This window comes from Phoenix dactylifera, chromosome 6, assembly GCF_051530095.1.
Source record: "Phoenix dactylifera cultivar Ajwa chromosome 6, Ajwa_hap1_PhDact_Kaust_v1.1, whole genome shotgun sequence".
Classification (NCBI taxonomy): domain Eukaryota; kingdom Viridiplantae; phylum Streptophyta; class Magnoliopsida; order Arecales; family Arecaceae; genus Phoenix; species Phoenix dactylifera.
This window is the reverse complement of record NC_143195.1, coordinates 28,642,311-28,664,592: the sequence shown is the minus strand read 5'-3', so window position 1 is coordinate 28,664,592 and position 22,282 is coordinate 28,642,311. Positions and strand designations below refer to the sequence as shown.

Sequence of the window (22,282 nt, the reverse complement as noted above, 5' to 3'; positions counted from 1 at the left end):
CCCAATGGCCTTGGGTGCGTGTTAGTTTTGCGTTGATTGTTTTGGGTCAGACCCAAAATTCCCAAACACTTCTAATTGGACGATTGCGTGTCCTTCCAGTTCACCTGTGTAATTAAATTATCATTTTCACAAGTCCGGCTTCACAAGCTCAGATTGATGATTTATTAAAACTTTTGTTTCTTTTCATGTTAATATCTAATAACAATGGTTATCAACCATTTGCTCAAAGAAATTTATTTTTGGTAGTTAAGGATAGTGGTCGCCTTGCGAATTGGATCGCCTCCTTTGCTGTTCACCACTCTGAAGAGATTCTCTGGACCTGTCATGTATCTGTCCCTCACCGCTAGGATGTATCTTTTTTTTTAAAACTCTCATGGCAATGCTCATGCGAGATTAGTGTAAGCAGCTGATATACCAAAAAAAAGAGAGGATAGTGTCCAGCTTAAGGACCACTGAACTTATCATTCATTCGAGATTCATTAGTAAACATGTAGCTTACACTTCTTGATTAATCCTCTTTGTATTAGTGGAATGACTAGAATTATATACATTTTTCTCCTTTTGTTTTGCTGTAGGATTGCACATCGCATATATTAAAGCGATTTTTTCATTGTGGAAAAAAGAATTCTCTTTTATTAGGGATTTGTTAGTCATTTAGAATTTAATTTTTGAATTATGAGAAAAGATGATGAACCTAACGAAATGTTAAATTAACAACATTTGGTGTTTTTAGAATTTGCATTTCATCATTGTAGTGACTGCAGTAAATTTAACCCTAAAATTTTTATATCATAATTAAGGTTCAACAATTAGTCATTAGATAAAAACTAGGGCACCCTCTACAAGAAATTTCTAGCTCCGCCCCTGATTTTTTGTACAAATTATGATTCTGTGAGGATGAAACATGAAGCAAGTGCTTACAAAAAAATGGGGTTTAAAGCTCCTTGCTTTATGCTTTATGGGATGTAAATCAACTTCCTAATTTGATTATTTCAATCATTGATGAGAACACATCCGTCAATCAAATTCTCCTTTCCTTGAGCTAATCATAATTATCAGAGCATGAATACCAGTGTTTGTCAAATGATTGAAACCATCCTCATGATTCTACTAGTGTGTTACATGAGCCCAACATTGCTTGTTATCGTATAGTATAAATTATTTGAAGCAACGTCCATTGTCTTACAAGCACATGTTCATTTGCAAATGCCCTATGTAGTTTTTCAATCCAATGTTTGCTAAGGAGAGAGAAACAAGTGGAGCGTTCCATTCCTAATAAAAGTGGAGCAGCTTATATCAAACCATGAATCACTTGGGAAGGGCTGCCACGCTGGTGGGGCTCTGCCACGGATGGAAAAGATATGAGTAAAAAAGGTTCTACCTGCATCGGACATTCTCCAGTAGAGAAGGGGCCCAGTGGGAGTTGCTACACGGGTGAGGTTCTCCTCACCCCCCTCTTCCCTTTTTTGCACCAAAAAAAAAAAAAAAATCATGAACCACTTGATGTTAGCCAAGAGGCTGAGAAAGATATATCAAACTATGAATCACAATCAGTACTTTTCTACTCACATGGTCATAGCCCCCTAAGTTTTTCTCGACATGCATACAACGTGCCTAGCAAGCCGATGACTTTACAATAGCAGATGACAACCATCTCAACATCTAATCTGCACAACTTAATGTATCTACAATTGAATATAAATAATTCACAAAGTACTGTAACTTAAATATTGCAAATGCATACAAGGAGTGCTATATGTTTTGATAAACACATGCATCACATTTGTTTGAGGTATAGTACTGATATGTGATACGGCTTGGATTCATCAACCAGACAACGACACATATTCAGCAAAATCAGCTATCAATAAAATCTTCAAACAATCAACATGATTAGTGTGATCTCAACAAGCCCAAAAAAAAATATTGTAATCAGTTAGATCAATAGATAAGAAAAGTGCCCGATCACAATACACCTGAAAAGGAATATCTTGATCATTCCAATTAGTAGATATAGAAAGAGCTCAACTGCTCATCCACAAATCACACGATCTAGACATGTTCCAGTAATCCTTTGATTATTTTTTGTGGTTACAGATCAGCTTTAGCATCGTGCTACGCTCCTACAACCCCACTAAGCAAAGTAGCTCGCTTATCTACCCATTATATCAGATTTTGAGCAGCAACCATATGATTACAAAAGATATAAAAATAGGTTTGGATTAGGTCTTTCGTGTTAAAAAGCATTTGATGTCCATTTAAATGCAAGCCCATTCAATTACAAGCAAGAGAGATCCAAATTCATCAAAACTCCGATTGGGGTCTCCTCTTAGTGTCATCATGCCGGCTTGAATCTCATCATACTCAAGGTGATCAGACTGCCCTGTGTGCGAGACACCTATAACTAACACACATAATCAGAAAATAAATCAACATATCTAAACCATCCTTTGTTTTGACTCTGGTCAAAGTCCTACGTTTATACTTTATAGAAATCACATGGATTCATCAAAGCATCCAATAATAAACTGTGTGATAAATAGACAAAAGGAACACGTTTGGGTAGTTCTATATACACCCCCCCTATTGCTCAGGACACCCCCCAAAAACCAAAAAAAAATACCCAAACTAACCTTTAGTGTAATTACCATATTGCCCTTGAAATTTTCTCATACACCCCCTTCTGTTCGGCACTGTGCAGCCGAACAGAAGGCTTCTGTTCGGCACTGTTCAGCCGAACAGAAGGGTTCTGTTCGGCGATCCAGTGCCGAACGGAGCACTGGAGGCGGGGGGGAGCTACCTCGAGGTGGTCGTGGAGGCGCCGGCGAGGTGCTCGTTGCTCGGGAGATGGCCGGGGAGGTGGTTTCGGGAGAAGCCGGCGAGGTGGTCGGAGATCGGGAGAATGCCGGCGACGAGAGGGAGAAGGGGGAACGGGGGTGTTTTGGGCGTTGGCGAGGTGCAATGCACCGACCGGCGACGATAGGGAGAAGGGGGAGACGGAGGGGGTTTGGCCGCCGGCGAGGTGCTTGAGGCGAGGTTTTTTGGGCGGAAGGGAGAAGCCGGGGTGGGGAGGGTGGGGGGTAATTTAGAAATTTTTAATTTTTTAGGGATGTCCTTAGCAAATGGGGGGGTGTAGAGAGTATTTAATTTTTTTTTAATTTTTGGGGGGTGTCCTGAGCAATAGGGGGGGTGTATATAGAACCACCCAACACGTTTGCTTTACGGTATCGAAGGAAGAAGCTGGCAAGGGTAGTTCTAAATACACCCCCCCGATTGCTCAGGACACCCCCCAAAAATTAAAAAAAAATTAAATACTCTCTACACCCCCCCATTTGCTAAGGACACCCCTAAAAAATTAAAAAATCCTAAATTACCCTTCACCCTCCCCACCCCCTCACCTAAATTGCTCTCTACACCCCCCAAACCCCCCCCCCCCCCCCCCCCAACCCCGCTCTTCCCCTCCAAAACTCCACTCCAGCCGGCTTCTCCCTTCCGCCCAAAAAACTTCGCCTCAAGCACCTCAAGCACCTCGCCGGCGGCCAAACCCCCTCCGTCTCCTCCTTCTCCCTCGCCCAAAACCCCCCCGTTCCCCCTTCTCCCTCTCGTCGCCGGCATTCTCCCCTTCTCCCTCTCGTCGCCGGCATTCTCCCGGAACCACCTTCCCGGCCATCTCCCGAGCAACGAGCACCTCGCCGGCGCCTCCACGACCACGTCGAGGTAGCTCCCCGCCCCCCCGCCTCCAGTGCTCCGTTCGGCACTGGATCGCCGAACAGAACCCTTCTGTTCGGCTGAACAGTGCCGAACAGAAGCCCTCTGTTCGGCAACACTCAACCGAACAGAAGCCTTCTGTTCGGCTGCACGGTGCCGAACAGAAGCCTTCTGTTCGGCTGCACAGTGCCGAACAGAATGGTTCTGTCCGGGTCTGAGCAGCCGAACAGAAGCCTTCTGTTCGGCTCTGTGCAGCCGAACAGAAGCCTTCTGTTCGGCACTGTGCAGCCGAACAGAAGGGTTCTGGTGCCAAATCGCGTGCCGTGCTGAATTTTGTGCCGAACATTTATGTATGCAATTGAATTATTTTCTTTGATATAGCCTAACATTGAATTTCTATATTTTCAGACATGGATCCCCGTCCCGCCAGAGTTAGACCTACGGCGTCAGCTAGGAGACGTCGTGCTAGGATTGCTTCTCCCGAGCCTGCTCATATGCCATCGGACTCTCCTGAGTCAGAGCATGATGATATGCCCGCTAGGGGCGAAGACGATGAGTCCGTTGGACCATGTCCAGGAGGTCCAGAGGATGAGTCCGTCCTGATCAGTTTCAGGACGCATATAGCAGCTTCCATCTGGAGGCAACAGGTATTGTTTATTTGTTATAGCATTATATTTTGTTTATTGATGTTTTATAAAGTAGTAGTAATTATACATTTATATTACAGGAACGAGCTCCACTAAAGTGCATGAACCATACTGCCAAGGTTGGTGAATGGAAGTGGTGGTCTTCAAACCAACCAAATACCAGGTTCAGAGCACTATTGAGGCAGTCGGGCCTCGTAGAGTTAGTACAGTGCTCTTATCGATTCATCGATAAGATTCTGATTTCGGGCTTCGTAGAGAGATGGCAGCCCGAGACGAACACCTTCCATATACCATTTGGCGAGATCACTATCACGTTGGATGATGTATCCGCCATTTTAGGGATTCCTGTCGCAGGTTCCTCAGTATCAGTTTCTCCTGAGAGGATGAGTGATCGGGATGCTGAGGAGCTACTTGTGGAGTTGTTGGGGGTGTCAGCTGGAGACGCGCGTCAGGAGGTACTGTCATCGCGCGGTCAGTCTGTGAGGATGGAGTGGCTGAGGACTCAGTTTCACTCTGTATCTGATAGAGACAGGCAGCAGAGGATAGAGTGTGCAGCACGAGCCTATTTGTTATTTTTGTTAGGCTGCACACTCTTTGCTGATAAGAGTGGGACCAGGGTGCCTATAGCGTATCTGTGTTTACTGCGGGATCTGGATAGGGTGAGCACATATGCCTGGGGTACAGCTGCCTTAGCATATTTGTATCGGCAGTTGGGGATTGCGTCGAGGTCATCAGTGAGACAGATCAGTGGTTATATGACGCTTCTGCAGGCATGGATTTATGAGCATTTTCCAGCACTCAGTCTCACCCGTCGCTCGAGTATACTGATGCCAGTCCCCGCGTGCACCGCTGGATGCCCGGTACTCCATCCCGTACCACGATGGACCATTTAGTGGTTCTACGTGAGTCATTGGACCTTTTGAGCATCGATGAGGTACGTATCATATTACCATTTGCTTGTGTTTGTCAGTACTTTTAATATGCGATATAGTATTAAACTGAAATGGACCTTTTGTTTTACAGGTTATTTGGGATCCCCATCATCGGCTTCGGGGAGATCGCCCATATATACCCGTCGCATTTTTTAGTGGCTCCATCAAGTGCCTTGATATCGTAGAACCCTATCATCCAGAAAGGGTTCTTAGACAGTTTGGTCGTATTCAGACCATCCCTCGAGCGCCACTAGCCCCTACGCGAGCCAACAGAGGTTCCACAGCAGGCTCGTACCGGATACATTACTCCTATATGGATCAGCTTTGGGAGCGGTGGGAGGACCACGTGCTGAGCCAGGCGAGCAGGAGCCACCCAATTACCCGGCCATCAGACAGCGTACCGGGATACATGGAGTGGTATCTCCGTATCACGCACGTTGCAGTTCAGCCTCCTCATCTGCGCTCGAGTACTCATTCTGGAGCTAGGGGAGGTCATGATGATGCTGACATGCACCGGCGGCGTAATACAGCTGCACTCGGTATCAGTACCGACATTGTACGGATGGGTCCCTCAGAGGCTACGTCACTAGGTGCCGGGCACCTATATGATGCTATTTCTCAGATGCATCAGGTACTTCTGGGTGATGAGCCTGGCCCGAGTACAGCACCCTCTCATTCGGATCCAGGACCCTCTCATTCGGACGTACAGCAGTACACGCGTCGACGATGGCGTCATAGGGATTGATGATGGAGCCTTTGTAATCTTTGTAAAGCCTTTGATATTAATGAAAAATATATATTTTTGGTACATTTACGTGTAATCTTTGTAAAGCCTGGCCCGTTCTATTTTACACAAATATAACAGTGCACATAACAATCAATCTAACAATGCGAAGACAGATATTTTTTGATTTATATTGATGATGGAGTTTCACAGTACATGACTCTAAGAGGCCAAAAAAATTTACAACTTTCAAAAATTGTACATATATAAATAATCAATCTAACTCTACTGTCTCGCTAATTATAACATTAGGTGAGATGCTCTCTTTGAACTGTTGAATCCGTGCTTCATATGAATTTTCCCATCCGGTAGCACAAGGAAGATGATATTTTTGCCAGTTGGTCGCTACTGGCGGAACGGGATGTCCCGGCAACAAGAACACCTTCAAAATTAGAAATAAGAAAATATTAATAGCTACAAAATTATAAATAAGCAAAATTAAATAAGCAAAATTAAATATTCGCAAGTGTTGTGAATGTAGTACCTCAACAAAATGATTTTCATTTACGAATCCGATAGCGATATCTTTGCAGGATAGAAGAGGTACTGGCACAGAACGGAGAGGTAGGAAGGTCAGACATTGTTGCAACGAGAGATGGTATAGGACAACATTATAGCAGGATGCTATAAGATGACCCATGTCCGGCATAGTCATCCATCTGTCATATGGTGGACAATCATCATAATATGATAATGCATGAGTGATCTCAGCAATCGTCCCTTCCACACCATATAATGTGCGATAGTGGTCCGAATGACATTGCAACTCTTGCAATAAATCCTTCCTAACACGCACCCAGTCATCTTCTCCAAATCCCAGTAAGTCAGCTATTGCCCTAAATCCGCAATTCCCATCAGCTTTTACATCCTTGATATGCTGGATGTATGGTCTCAAGGCAGAAGGAATAGCATCAATATAGATAATGGGCGTATGTGACTGGGCTCTAGTACGAAAAACCTGCAAATAATATCAAATGATAGAAAATATGTAACAATGGCAGAACATGTCCCGTATCAGCACATCTCGGCACGGCACATCCCGTATCGGCACATCTCGGCACGGCACATCCCGTATCGGCACATCTCGGCACGGCACGTCCCGACATGTCCCGTATCGGCACATCTCGGCACGGCACGTCCCGACATGTCCCGTATCGGCACATGACATACCGGCACGGCACGGACCGTCCCGTAGACGTTGTGATACCTATTGTAAGGAAATAAATATTTGGTACTTACCTTTTGCTTGGGCCGTCTCTTTTGAATCTGAGTAGATGGATTGCGGATGGTAACTTTCTCAACACCAGGTGAATAACTATCCTGTCCAGATAGAACCAACTCAAACGCAGACGGGTCACGTCGAGTAGACGTATCAACCTTCAGTGAAGCGCGCCCACGTGAACCGGTCTTCCGTTTTGCAGGCTCTAAAAGAGGTGTACTATCTGGACTTGCAATCTCTCGTAACTTCTTGATCATCTGCAATTGAGAAGCCCCATCTAACTTCTTGAATCGTAGCGCAATCAAATCTAACTCTGCATCACAACTCAACTGAATTGGCTGCACGGGGGGGGGGGGGGGGGGGGTAGGCAGAATATCAAGTTTCCTCCAATGAGGATCTATGCAGTCGAGAGGAATGGGCCGACCTTCCACCCTGTACCGCGCAATCTGGTGAGCACATGGTATACCATGTGTGCGTCGAATAGCGCACCCACAATTTGAATCATCAAACCCAACTGAATTGGCTCGTTTCGATTGGGCGAGGACATGATTTAACGCACTTATAGATATGAAACCTCGCAACTCTTTGAATTCAGCTGGCTTGAAGTTGTGCTGCACTACCAATAAACTCTTCTCCAATGAGGCTTTAACGGAGCTGTGCTGCAACTCAATCAATCCATGTATTCTAGTCCAAGATGACTCGAAACTTCCTTGGCTTGATTCAAGCTGCTTTTTGAGCTTTGCATGTGCACTCTCGACCCTAGTAAACAAATGAAAGTTAGATATAAGAATTGAGGCAAATTAAAATTAAATGAGTCTTTATTTGTGATACCTATTTGTCGTCACATTTCCGTAGTGCCTGCATGTATCAGTCCACGCCGCAACAAATCTTTCCTTGTATTTGCTCAGCCAAGTATCTGACACATACTGTAGTGCATCTGGATAGGTACCGAACTCTCTCTGCAGTGCACTCCAGCGATCATTATACTCGTCTTCCGTGGAGGACAGCACTAGTACATTCCAACTCATAATAAATTTATCCCATTTCTCCTTCAATTCGAAAAATTTTTTGCACTTGGCCAAAACATTCCTACTAATATGCCATCTACATAATAAATGTCTAGCAGTAGGAAATACTCTATGAATTGCATTCATCAAAGCCAAGTCTCTATCTGTAACAATCAACTCAGGCAAAACATCATCAGCTATGACACTGCGCAATCTCTCTAATGCCCAAGTATAGCTTTCTTCCCCCTCAGAATTTAAGTATACAAAAGCAACTGAAAATGTCATGTCAGTAGATGTCACCCCCACAATCTCTAAGAGCGGAAGACGATACCTATTCGTCTTGTACGTGCAATCCATTATCAACACACGGGGAAATGCACGGAACAAATCAATGCTGCCAGGGTGTGCCCAAAATAAGTCATGCACAACATCCGTATTAGTACAATTCCTATGCCACTCAATATATTTAGCCTCTGATAATTTACCTAATAGATGTTGCATTTCAGACCTCCCGGCTTTCTCTGCAACCTTAAACCGTTGACGTACATTGTAGATAGTCTTGATAGTCGTAACATTGAGGGCATCTCTTTCCTTCAATGTGGATAATATGTCCTTTGGACAAACCAAACTCTTCGACATATCCACTAACAATTCCGTCTCCTGCTCAGATAATCTCCCTGCATATGAGTGCCCCTCCAGATTCTCTGCAGCGAGATGATTGTGCACTCCACATACGACCAGTAATATCCAATCATCCGCAGTATCCAATTTCTTTCCTCTTAATGCAAAAGGGCATCCACACTTCTTTGTCCCACAGGCAGTCTTTATTCGCTTTTCTTTTGTGGTTCGGTACGTCCCACCCCTCTCACAACCTAACGTAATTCTGGGTTTCTTAGAAATGGTACCTGCATCGGATGATTTGATTACAACAACAAAACCATTTCGCCTCCCAGCTTCACGACACCAATTATACAAGTCCTCTCTACTCTTGAAGATCTATACATTAAACAATTTATGTAAGTACACAGTTGTAAAAATAGCTCGCTAAACTAATACAAAATTGCACAATATATTATAATACCTCGTAAGTTGTAAATTCGCTTGTGTAATCCAGTACAAATTCTGATCCAATTATACTCGATTCGGTTGTAGCATAGCCCTACATATAAAATAATTTATCACCAAGAATTAATGAATCAGAGGATCTGTTCGGCACAAAATTCAGCACGGCACGCGATTTGGCACGAGAAGGCTTCTGTTCGGCTGCAGAGTGTCGAACAGAAGCCTTCTGTTCGGCTGCAGTGTGCCGGACAGAAGCCTTATGTTCGGCACTGTGCAGCCGAACAGAAGCCTTCTGTTCGGTAGAGCGTTGCCGAACAGAAGGCTTCTGTTCGGCACTATGCAGCCGAACAGAAGCCTTTTGTTCGGCGATCCAGTGCCGAACGGAGCACGAACCGTGAAAAAAAAAAACTTTCGAAACAAGGTGGAACACGTACCTTTGCGGCCGATTCTTCGTTCCAAATCACTAGTTGCTTGTCCATGCTTCGAATGGGGCTTAAATCTCCTTCAAAGATCGCCTAAACGATGTAAATGGATCGAGGGGTTTAAGGGGGGTTTGAGGGGTGGTTTTTTTTTTCCTTTTCAAAACGAAACGGAGGAGGAGACGGAGGAGGAGGAAGGGGGGTGTACTGAGAAAATTTCAAGGGCAATATGGTAATTACACTAAAGGTTAGTTTGGGTATTTTTTTTTTGGTTTTTGGGGGGTGTCCTGAGCAATCGGGGGGGGGGTGTATTTAGAACTAAGCAGCTGGCAAACACCAAATTACTACTATACCTACAAGAAAACAACAAAGTCCATTTCTATCTACGTACAACGCATTCCACTCCCGTTTCTCTCACCTTATCAATCTCTCCAGAGTTTCCCTTTTCTTCCCCCAACTATATTAGGAACCGACGAAGAACCAACAGCGAAACCGATAGTCCTCGCCCTTCTCTCTGTCTCTCTTTCTAGGAAAAGAGGGAGAAAAAAATAGAGGGAGAAAAAATAAAGGAAAAATCAGATAAAAAGAGAGAAGATTTGTTCTGATTTTTTCACGTTAGATTGCAGATTTCCTCACTCCGCCATCACCCTGAATTGCTGTAATATCCGGACCTTTTTTGTTCTCCTGCAAATTTTTTTTTTCTGGTTCTTTGCTCTGGATTTGTTCCGAAAAGTCGAGTCTTTTCGTGTGGTTTTTCTTAAGCGTTTGAAGAATCCTGGAATTTGATCTTGGGATGGGTTTCTTTTCTGGGGTTTTCTTTGAGATCGGCTTGTCGGCCTCCGATCTGGACCATTTCTTTGCTCGCGGAATGGATCCTGGCTGGAATCTGGATTTCTCGATGGATTCCGATCGGTATCTGGTTAGGGTTATTGTCGGGTTTGGAAGAAGTTGGAATTTGGTGCGGAAGGGTTGCAGATATATTGGACTTGGGGGCAAGGAATGGGATATGGTTAGGGTTTGAAATCCGGTGGTCAAACTTAGATTCATGGTCGCGGGCAGCTTTCTTTGCCTTATCTGGGAGTTGATCGAGGATTTTTTGTATGATTTTATGTGATTTGTTATTTTGACATTCAGTAGACTTGATTTTGTGAATTTGTTGGTTGTAAATCAGTAGAAATAGAACCTGTTACGATCCAAGGTTCCATCTATATGATGGATTGGGACTTGGCTTAGGCTGATACCAGAGGTTTAGAATAAAGCTTAAATTTTCTATGATCTAACCATTTATTTTTAGGTTCATTTACTTGGGAAATGTTTTGCACGTCTTATCCTTGAATCTTAATCAAAGGTTTTTGCAAGTATAATCACAAAAGACTTACTTTGAAATGCAACAAGCTTCTAGTATTGACTTTTGTTGGACGTAGAACCAATTATTAGTTGCGTTTCTTTGTTTTTATATGTTATAGATGACCATTCTCCTTGTTCCACAATTTAAGTGCAGGGCTTGGGACTTGGAGCTTTTCTTAAACTGCAGTGATCGAGTCCAAGCCTGTACTTTCTTCAAGATTTATAGGACATTGGATTGTTTGTTGCATGCTTGGCAAGAGTATCTCATTGTTTTGAGGATTCTGCCTGTATAATTTTCTTGCCAGGAGAGATCAAGACTGCACTATTTCTTGGATCTATTCAATATAATTTATTCTATTAACTCAGAAGTTACATACGGGGCTGAAGTTCAGATTTCCTTTCCTGGTGAGTCTTCTAATATTTGATGAAGAAAGAAAAATAAAAAAAATAGTTAATAGCTTTTAACCTGCTTTCTCTTTCTATTTTTTGTTTACTGATATGTTTGGTGATTTGATGGTTTTAGTGTCTTCTCATATCTTTCCTAGCCAATTTATTAGCTTTAACTATTCAGCGAGGAAGTATCTTCGAGGGCTTTTAACTTGCTCTCATTCACCGTTTACTAACTATCTAAAAATGTTAAATCTGCTTGGTATGACCAATATTGACAGTAAAACTGAAGGATAATTCTCAATTACAAAATATAGATTTAATGCCGTGCTCTGTTTTGTGTTAAAAAATTGGGCCATTGGAATATCCTTCCCTATAGAAGTTGTGAACTTTGATTCACTTGTACTCAAGTTAATCTTGTGCAGTTCATAAAATCATAAGGTTGCTGGGTGATAGAACCTTTTTCTAATTACTTATTGAGAAATATGGTGGGGATGCCACCACTAAGGTTTTGAACCTTGGACCTCTTTCAACTAAAGATGGATGCCAACAAGCTGAGAGAAGGATGGTTGGCTGGTTAGTTAAGGGAACCTGTATATGCATTATATCCATACATGGAAACCCATGTATTAGGAAAGATTGTTCAAGCACAATTGACAAGAACTACACCTGAGGCTCTTTATTTTTAGCTTTTGCTGAGTGCTTCATTTAATTATTTGAAATTTAATTAAAATTTTGGATGTTTTAGAACTGAAACTAGATCCTCATATTGGTTCCAATGGCTTAGATATAGTTCCTTGGCCTTTGTTTCCCTGCTCATGAGATTTATATAAAGGCAAGTCTATATAATTTTTCTTAACATAATCGTTAATGTTTATTCCTCTGCAGTCTTATTCCTATGTCACTCTTTGGTTTTGCATAATATGTTTTGATACTCTGATTTTTACATTTTTTTGCAGAGTCAGCATCCTTAAGTTGCATAGTTAAGTTTCTCGTCAGGTCTCATACTATAGATCATACTTAGGATCATAAGGTTTAGATTTGTATCCTAGATACTATCCCTTGGATCATAAGTTCCAATTGAGTCATGAAGTCCACATGCCAAACAGTGTGGAAGTCCACTTTCTATGACTTATTTGACTATATGTATTTCAATATTACTTATTTACCACTTTCAAGCCTTAATAATATAAAATTAACAAGCTTGGTAGGGTATCTGACTCTATAAAGTAAAGAAAAAGAAATTTGGGAGTTTTTAGAGTTAGAAGCAAGAGGAATTTTCATGTTTTCACAACTATTGGTTAATATTTCCTAAAAGTTTTATGTAAAAGGGTTTAATATCTTACTTAACTAGAAATAATGATTGTGTAACTAGATATACTTCAGATGGTCTTATGATGGTGGAAATTTGTTTTTTATATGTACGATGTTCTATTTTTTGTTCACTTATTTTATAGTTGACTCATTTTTAAGTTTCATGTCCTTTTTGTTTTTTTTTTTTGAAAGAATTTGGAAAGAATTTTGTGTTCTTTGATCCAGTCCTCAATCCAATCCGATATAGCCCTCTCTATGAGTTATGACTCAATCCCAATCCTTAAAACATTTTTGCTGATTTCCATAAGATGATGACAGCATTGAGTAGAAAAGAAATTTTGTACAAGCTTAGTGGAAAACTCTAGGTTGAAATCCACCAACCACGAGTCTAAAAGTAGGAGGCCTAGATCATGGATCCTGCAATTGAGGATACATCCTCAAGAGTATCAAGCTTGTGATGATTTGAGGAAGAAAGTAGGAAGCTTTTGGTCTAACATTGAGGAACACCTTCTTGGTCAAGATCAATAAAACATTTGACTATTTGATGATCAAATTTCAAAAATATTATTGCTTAAGAGGGTCATTAACTATGTTTATACATGATCACTATTACAATTTCCACCAGTGGTGATCATCCATGTTCTGACATTTGATGGCTAGTTTAAGACCATCTACACTGACTTCCAAGATTAGAACAACACCAGTATTTAATGATTCGTTCATGAAACATGCCATTTTCGCCTTCCATGTGTCCAATCATGGAGCATGAGTTTGGATTATGTCATGATGATCACAGGATGAAATTCATATGGTTGGAAGTAAATCGAGGACCTTCACCTTAAAAGTTACCCTTTTCTTTAGAGTTTTCTCCCCTCATAACTTTAGTTGGAGAAGATTGTTGGACTTGAAATTTTGTTAGTTTTTGTGGGCTTATCATAGCCTCCAGGCTAACTAGAAGAAGTGCTAAGATTAGATTATTAGAAGTTGCTCGCTGGTGAATATTTCCTTTAGATAGACCATATATTATATTTGATAGTTGTGTTATGGGGCATTAAAGTAATGGCCCTACCACATAGAAAGTGAGAAGAGTTGCAGAGTAGGTGAAAAGGATATTGTATAGACTTGAGAGACAAAGATATGGGCTATAGGCTAGTTCATATGGGGATACATGAGATGGCCAAAACCTCTATGTAATCTTTCACCTCCTTTACATGTTCCCCTGCAAGTAATAAGTGCCATGTCATTATTTTGTTTCTTTTATGGAGAAAGTTAGGGAGAAATCTCACTATGTTAGGAAGCTTATAGGTGCTTATTGGAGTGTTCTTGCAAGGCTTTTTTAGCCACCTAGGGACGGGCGCTATAGAAAGCTTGTTTGACAAGTTCAGCGGCAAGGGGTAGATAGATGCACAGGTGTGCCACCAGTATTTGAGTAACCGGAAAGAGGATAACTGAAAGGATGATGATTTGAATACTGTGAATCCAGGTTATTTGACCTTCAAGAACTTTCGCTACTGTCACATCGTCTGTTCGTAGGTAGATGGATAGGATTGGATAGCGTGTAGTCTGAGCTACATAGAATAGATCTACTGCTATCCTTACTTCTAAGGTGGAATCCTACTGGTAATCTAAGAACAGATTAGATAACGATGATGATACAAAGATAATTAAAGATAGATCAGATAAATTGAAGTGTCGAAGAGCCCTCTCAGAGTATAATTCACTTATTTATATATGATTCTTGTAACCATCCATGTTGCTGTAATCTTCAGCGGTTCTGGAGATTTGCTTCCACGATTCCACGCATGTCATAATCACAAACTAGATCATGATCTAACTAAAACTGATATCCTTCGACGTGCGATTTGTACCCATGCGTCGTGGTGTGTCATAGTTGAGTCTTGTTCTTTTGGTCTTCTCATCATGGTCAATATCATGGCCAAATTCTGTCTCTTCGGCTTGTGCCTCCACAGTCAGATTTATCCTGGCCGAATCTTGTTAAGTTTAGCAAGTGCTATGCGACTTTCTCCTATTCTAACTCTTCCTAACCTTGTCCATGTGGCGCTTGCTCACGGCCACTAACTAGGTCGTTGAGCTAGGGTGTAAACAGAGTGTTTCGGACTAAGTTATTTCTATTATAATATCCTAAGTTTTGGATGCACATAGCGCGGTTGTTTTTTCTTGCCCTTTTTCCTTTCTTATAAATGATGAAATTATCATAAATTCTGAGAAAAAGCTGATTTTCACGGTCATGTCATTGATTGGCTCCTATTTTCCGTCAATCTCCTCGGGTCTTGTGTTGTAAAGTAAGACTTTAATATCATTAATCAAATCTCAGTGACCTGATTTATATTAATTGGTGTCTCCGGGTGCTCTTTGTTAAGTTTTTATATCTTTAGATTAGACAGTTATGAGGTGTTGTGGTGCTTATCTTGGTGACTTTTCTACACTAAGTTGTTTTTCATAATCAATATTTGTTGGGTGTGGTTGACTGTCTACTAGCGTTTATGCATCTCAAGAATAAGGATTAAGAAATGGCTTTTTGTCTACCACATAGTTTTGTAAAGATTTTTTTCTGATAATTCATAAAGCAAATACACAAACTAATTGTTATGATTGTTATTATCTTTGTTTGGAAGTTTAGATTGATCTCTCACTTGTGTTTAGACTTGGTTCACCTAAGGGTTGCGTTACAGTTCTTGTGGTTTGCAAGCTTCGGTCGAACAAGGCTTTCTTAGAGGTTATCTATGTGTGGTAAAATATTTTTCTGTTAATGGATTGCATGGGAAAATATAAGAGGATCCTTGAAGACATTAAGATGGGAGATGGGAAAATGGGAATCCTATGGTCATTCTAACCTGTCCCAACCCTTCCCGGCATTTGTACTGACCTGACACCCAACTGGGATAGGGATCGACAATGGGACTTTGATCATTGGGTTACATAATTGAGAGTTTCTTTAACTATGAAGTTTCGATGCTAATCATAATATGTCATCAAGTGGAGTCTTTGCAACCTTGTTCTAAGTACTTGGGGCAAATATTGCTAGTAGAGTTTAGATGTTGAAAGTTTTAGCGTGTAAGGGGTTCTACAGTAAAGGCTCCTAATGAGATAGAACAGGTACATGGGTGGATGGTAATTCTCATCTTATAAATTCGGCTCTGTCATCTTTGAATATTTCGCCTCTCTAAGTTGCGATTTATGTTTAGCTATATATGAAGAGTAATGCGGATGGAAGCTACTATGTTCCCGGTGCTGAGTTAGTGAGAAGGTAAAGACATCCTTTTCCAATTCTTAAATTGTGGTTTGTATTTAAGATATATATTTAAAAAACAAACTCATGAACACTTCAGGAGCAGCCTATTTATGGGAGATAATTCTCATGAGGATAGGATGATGAATGGTACAATATTTCATGATAATATTGATCATAATATTTTAGATAATTAAAACTTACATGAAGATTGCAATGAAAGGGGCCTGGTCGAGGAATCATTAGAGAAGATTCATCTCAATGTTCTTATCTTTTGTTGGACATGCTTTTAAGAATCCTCTCAAGAAAGTTTCCACGTGTCTTGATGCAACATGATTGTGGACCTTCCCAAGGATTGCTTATGGAGTATGCTTTCCTATGATTATTATGGATGATGTTTGATAAACACAGTCGATGATAGAATCGAGTAGACAAATGCATGAAAGCTACTGCACTGTTCCTTTCATTGGGGAAGATATTTCTTTCTGGTAGTTAGGCTTAGGAATTCTATTTCACTTAATGTCATGTAGTTTAGTCTTTTAAGTCCAGGGCAGGGTGCAAGCGGATCGGGTTGATTGGGGATTATTTCAACCCAAATCCGATCCATATTTCAATCAGGTTAAGAAATTGAATCCAAGCCTAACTAAATCCATTTCATTCGGTTGGATCGGATTGGTTTTATGATTTATTTTATCAATCCATCAGCTATTCCAGGTCAAGTCTGGTCAAGAATAATTTACACATAAACCATGCAAATATGCACAAATAGATTAATTATATCACAAACTTGTTATGAAATAAAATACCATTTAAACTATTAAACAATGTATAAACATCTTTGACAACCCCTTTCACATAAAATTTTATTGGCAACCACATATTTTATATTGTAATTAGCAATATTAGTTGATTATATATAAAAGTTGTTACTAAAAGTAAATAAAATTATTGGATTCAGGGTATCTAGTGATCCAAATTCAATCCATGTTTGAAACAAGCCTTCTTTTTCAAACGAAATAACTCTGGTTTGTTTTGGACCAGGTTATATTCGGATCAGTTACATATCGGAAGCGGCTCAATCCAATCCCCTTGCAGCCCTAGTCCAGCATTTAGCTGGTTGTTTCTAGTCTAAGATATGCTTAAGGGCAAGCATTAGGCCATATATGGATCAAGGTATTGCATACCAGTGGTGTGCTGGCCTAGCACTGGAATGGGACATTCAGTACCATGCTGTCCATGCCCACGCTTGTCATGTTTGGCATCCATTGGCATTAGTCCATACCCTGCATGCTGACTGGCATGAACCATATAAGTTTATGGTGCAAATTGGGCATGGTTTTGTATACAACATCAAGTATCAATTAACAGAAGTAATTTTGAGGTGCATTTCTGTTTTCCTTTCATGTTTGATTTCTTTTGGAATGAAGTAAATTGAAGACTGAACTTAGCTGTTTATAGAAATTCAACTAGATTTCTGTTATTTCTCAATCAAAAGCAAATTTCTGATTTAGTTGAAGTCTTATCTGCAAATGATTGTAATTTGAAATCCTGCATGATTTTGCAGTGCATAAATGAGACCAAACTTATTAGAATGTTGCTCTACTAATGACTCTGTTTTAGTTGTGGCATCATGTGTCATAGAGAAAATTGGGAATATAGGTCATTTATTTTTTTTTAATTCTTAAGTTTAAGCGGAGACTGTCCAACTCAGTGGGCTAGGTTAATTTGTGTTCTTTTAGAAGGTAAAGGTAATACTATCTTCTTCAATAATTGAATTTGAATACTGAATTTAGGTTTTTTTGGCATGGTGAACTCCTAGATCTTGCGTTCTGCCGGATTTTAGGTGTTCCCTCTTGTATATTACTTCTTCCAATCTTCTTCGTATGCTATTTTCAGTCCATTGTCGTAAGCATAACCATTTTGTAGACGATAACTATTTGGTATTACTCTAACTTCTTGGTAGGAAACTAAGAGCTTATTATCATGCTCAAAAAGATTTTGTAAGTTATGAACATTTTGATGGTTGCTACTCATATCAACTAGGGGCAACCACTATGCAAATGTTTAGGGTACTGCAAGACACACACTTAGGCAGGATGAGGGCAGCTAAGTTGTTCTTATATAAAATATTTAGAAAAAGTTAAATTCCCAAATATAGCTAAAAATAAGTAGAAAACTATAAATAAATTGATTAAAACTAGCCATAGGGAGCAAGTACTGGCAGAGGCAAAAGAAAGGAGAAGATGGAGGGGTAGGAGAGGTGGAGGGTGCAGAGAAGAGAATGGCAGAGGATAAAGCGAACAAAGGAGAGATAAGGTGAAGGAGGTGGACATTGGGAGGAGGAAGAAGACGAGGGGAAAGAGGATGAGGAGAGGAGTAATAGGATAGGAGCAGGACGGTGGAGGAGAAGAATGGATGAACTAAAATGGAAAAAAGCATGCATAGCTTTTAGTGACACCTGTTGGAATTTCACCATCAGCCTCCATTGCCAGTTACTCTCTCCAGTTTCTCGTCCTTGGTGCCTACCTCCATCTTCTGTTTAGGCTTGAAAGGTGAAGGGTTGAGGGCGGTGTATCTTGTTAAGCTTGCCCGACTTGCTTCACACAAACCAGACCAAATAAGGTACTGCACAACTTGCATTGTCTTCCAACATATCTTTCCCCAAAATGCATACCACCTTGGCCACACATGCGAGATGCTTGGACCAATGCAGGTGCCTGGGCATGTCCTGTACAGCCTGGCCATATACTTGGGCCACCTGGGCCTTGTGCATGGTGGTTAGGGCCTGCATATATGCCTATGCAGCTGTATAGGGCACTTTTGGAACAGTGCATACCTAATGGGTAAGTAAAATTGAATCACATGTAACTCTAGGATGTATGGGAAGATATTGAAGCGCATGAAACTCTGGAGTTATTTTTAATGTAATTTTCTTATTTTCTATGTGTGTAGGAATAACTGAAAGAAATAAAGTTTGAAGGGCCTATGGAGAGATTGGTCTAGAATATCTTTTCACAAAAGAGTTTTATTTTCTTTAGGAGTCAAATATTTGAGTAAGATTGGTGTTAAAAATTTGGTTTCATACACAAAATGTAGTAAGAGGTTTTTGTTGTCAACTATCAACTCACTATTAGTTGAACAAGTTATCCTGCTTCATACTCTCTCGCTCTCACTCTCGTTATTCTCTTGGCGAATGCATTCTCATACTACAAATTTGACAAAGAATAGGTCTTGTAACCTACTTAATTCTTGACAAAGTGCACCAGCAGGAGACAACGTAGTAATGAAACTGAGAAAGTTGATAATCTGTTTGAATTCTATGTTGGCATATAATTATCTGTATACAAATGTTAGCTCTATGGCAAATTGGAAAATTCCAAACCTTGGAATCTCTGTATTTACTTTTTCATAGACACTAGAAATTTTAGTAACTTTGTGAATGATTTGATCACAGTGCTTTCAAGATGACAGATATGAAAGGAAGCAGTTCTACTACTATTTCGGACATTGCTTCTTTGCACAAGGAATGGGATGAGATTTCATGCCCAATTTGCATGGACCATCCTCATAATGCTGTACTCCTGATCTGCAGTTCTCACGAGAAAGGGTGCAGATCCTACATCTGTGATACTAGTTACCGGCATTCAAATTGCCTGGATCGATTTAAAAAACTGAAAGTGACTGATAGGGACAGCTCTTCTCAGCCAAGCTCTTCCATCCTCGTGAACTCTGACACTGGAAGTCTTGCACCGATGGATCATCGTAATCCCAATTCTGAACCTATTTTTGGGGGCCCAAGGACCAGAAGAAACTTGGTGGAAACCCATGAAGATTATGGCTTTCAAGAAAACAATGAAGGGAACTCTTCAGGCGTATTTGAAACATTGGAAGATAATAATGATGGCCAAGAAACTGAGAGATCTCCAGTAGCCCAAGGGGAAGAAAGGAATGGACTGCAGGAGTCTGGTGGCAATAATGCATCAGAAGGGAACTGCTTGAAGTGCCCCCTTTGCCGAGGAATTGTCATCGGTTGGATGATTGTTAAAGAAGCAAGACAGTATCTGGACCAGAAACCGAGGGCATGCTCTAGGGAATCATGCTCATTTTCTGGCAACTACGTGGAGCTGCGCAGACATGCCCGGAGGGTCCATCCTCTAACAAGACCTGCTGATGTGGACCCATCACGACAGCGTGCCTGGCGCCGCCTGGAACACCAGAGGGAGTATGGGGACATCCTCAGTGCTATCAGATCAGCGATGCCTGGTACGATTGTGCTAGGTGACTATGTTATAGACAATGGAGATGGACTATCCCGTGACAGGGAAAGCTATGGATCAGCTGAAGGGGGTGGGCCATGGTGGACAACTTTCTTCCTGTTCCATATGATTGGCAGCAGCCCTATTGGGTCCCGTCATGAGCCGAGGAGCTCATCTAGGGCCTGGCGGACGCATCGACGCTCGGGACACCGTAATCTATGGGGAGAGAGCCTATTGGGTCTGCATGATGATGAGGATGATGATGGGAGCCTAGATGATGACATTCCAATACCAAGGAGGCGTCGGAGGTTCATGAGATCCAGACCTGATGAGGAGCAGCCATGAGAAAGAAATCTTCCGGTAATAATATGCTTTCCGGCTATACCTGAAGTTTTTCTTTCCCACGAGTCACTGGTGATTCTGTATCTTTTTTTACCTTAATATGGAAAAGTGATCTGACAATATTGCCTTGCTCTGCTAAATGTTATGTTGGTAGTTTGAGGCTGTTGCAGTCACTGGATTGGGAAATTCTGGAGCTTCGAGGGGATGCTTCTCAAGATGAGATTGGATTGTTGGGATGGTTTATTCTGTGTAGATTTGTTGTGCTAGCAAATAGACTTGTCGTCAGTAATGATACATCAACTTTGTATGGACAATTAAACCTTAAGGGTCGTGGGCTGATTGAGAGCATGATTTGGATGCTTGCACTCTCTAGTTTGGTCTTTGCAATAGTGCTCAAAGATTATTTTAATGGTGAAACATGCCCAAGGGGCGTTCATCAAATGTATAGAATGACATTTGTAAGGCATTTCAAGCATAGGTGTTCTATTTCAGTGGTTTCAAGTGTTATTATGAAGATATACCCTGGTCGGTTAAATTATTAAATGGAACATCTTGAGATTGTGGATTATGCAGCAAAAACTACTTTGGTGATTTTTGCTCTTTTTTACAGGATGCAAACTCAGGATGGAATGCCACCAAGGTGGTAGCCTAGTGGTACTGGGCAGCAATTCTAACCATTAGGTTCCAAGTTCGAATCGCTGCGGCGACGATTAAATTGTGGACCGGAGCTCACTACTTTGGCCACTGCTTGGACTTGTGGTGTAGGACCGCTCTTGAACCGCTAGTAGCCGAGGTGGTGCCGGGTGTGACGTACTCACACGTGGGACTCGAGCTAGAGCTCAGAGGAGTAGCTGAGCCGGGCCTACGGATGGGGAGGGTATGAGTAAAACCGGTCGGGGTGCCCAACACACGGCCATTTCTGCCCGCATCGAACATTCTCCTGGCGGGACGGGGGCCCAGTGGGGGCTGCTACGCGGGGGTGGGTTTGTCCCTTCCTCCCCCTACCCCTTTTGTATTAGCCAAAAAAAAAAAAAAAAAAAAAAAAAAAACTCAGGATGGAATCGAGGAGCCCCATTAATAGGGTGTAAGCCAGAAAGCATTGTTCTAAGATCATATGCAGATTTCAATGGTTTCAGCCGATTATCAAATTTTATATTTAAGAAGCTTATAGGTGAATTTCTGTATTTTTTTTAAATTTATTTTCACTCGGACATGCGAAAGAGCCATCGGTGCATGCAAGCATGCACTGGAAGCGTTCGCGTCCGAAATGGACAAGGTACAGCAAAACCCTCAAAATTAACCGGTTCGGTACCATATGATGCTAGAAATTGATCTGATCCTATCACCATTACCTGTTCTTTTCTCTTAAGATACACAAGGACATGATCAACAAAATAAAGAGATTTTTACAATTTATTAGGGTGAACATTCAAATTTATTATGATTTATTGATTTCTCAGTTGGACCGAAGCAATGTCTTAAAATCCAGAAGAGCTAGGAGATGCCCTCCATTTTTATTTTATTTTTTTATTTTTATTTTTTTATGTTTGCAGACACTTCTCAAGATAAATGAATTTTTTGTATGGATATTCTTCTAAATATTAGATT

The 22,282-nt window shown here is 41.1% G+C and overlaps 2 protein-coding genes across 8 annotated transcripts; one reads left to right on the top strand and one right to left on the bottom strand.

Annotated features, from left to right (window-relative positions):
* Nucleotides 1–1,826: 1,826 nt before the first annotated feature.
* LOC149753390 (uncharacterized) lies at nt 1,827–7,638 on the bottom strand. Its single transcript, XM_089923742.1, has 3 exons — nt 7,311–7,638; nt 6,556–7,029; nt 1,827–1,874 (listed from the first exon to the last, which is right to left on the bottom strand). Exons 1-3 carry the CDS (start codon nt 7,545–7,547, stop codon nt 1,827–1,829), a joined length of 759 nt encoding a protein of 252 aa, XP_089779868.1. The 5' UTR covers nt 7,548–7,638.
* Nucleotides 7,639–10,159: 2,521 nt separating this feature from the next.
* LOC103717935 (uncharacterized) lies at nt 10,160–21,165 on the top strand. 7 transcript variants are annotated; one of them, XM_088723560.2, is made up of 5 exons: nt 10,187–10,436; nt 11,275–11,530; nt 17,118–17,457; nt 19,531–20,692; nt 20,829–21,165. In XM_088723560.2, the coding sequence occupies exons 3-4, from the start codon at nt 17,240–17,242 to the stop codon at nt 20,675–20,677; spliced, it is 1,365 nt and encodes a 454-aa protein (XP_088579686.2). In that variant the 5' UTR covers nt 10,187–10,436; nt 11,275–11,530; nt 17,118–17,239; the 3' UTR covers nt 20,678–20,692; nt 20,829–21,165. The 7 variants fall into 7 exon arrangements, with proteins under 7 accessions (XP_088579688.2, XP_089780100.1, XP_008804743.4 ...); XM_088723561.2 differs by having other exon boundaries at nt 10,267–10,436; nt 11,280–11,530; XM_088723562.2 differs by lacking the exon at nt 17,118–17,457 and having other exon boundaries at nt 10,160–10,436.
* The last annotated feature ends 1,117 nt before the right edge of the window (nt 21,166–22,282 follow it).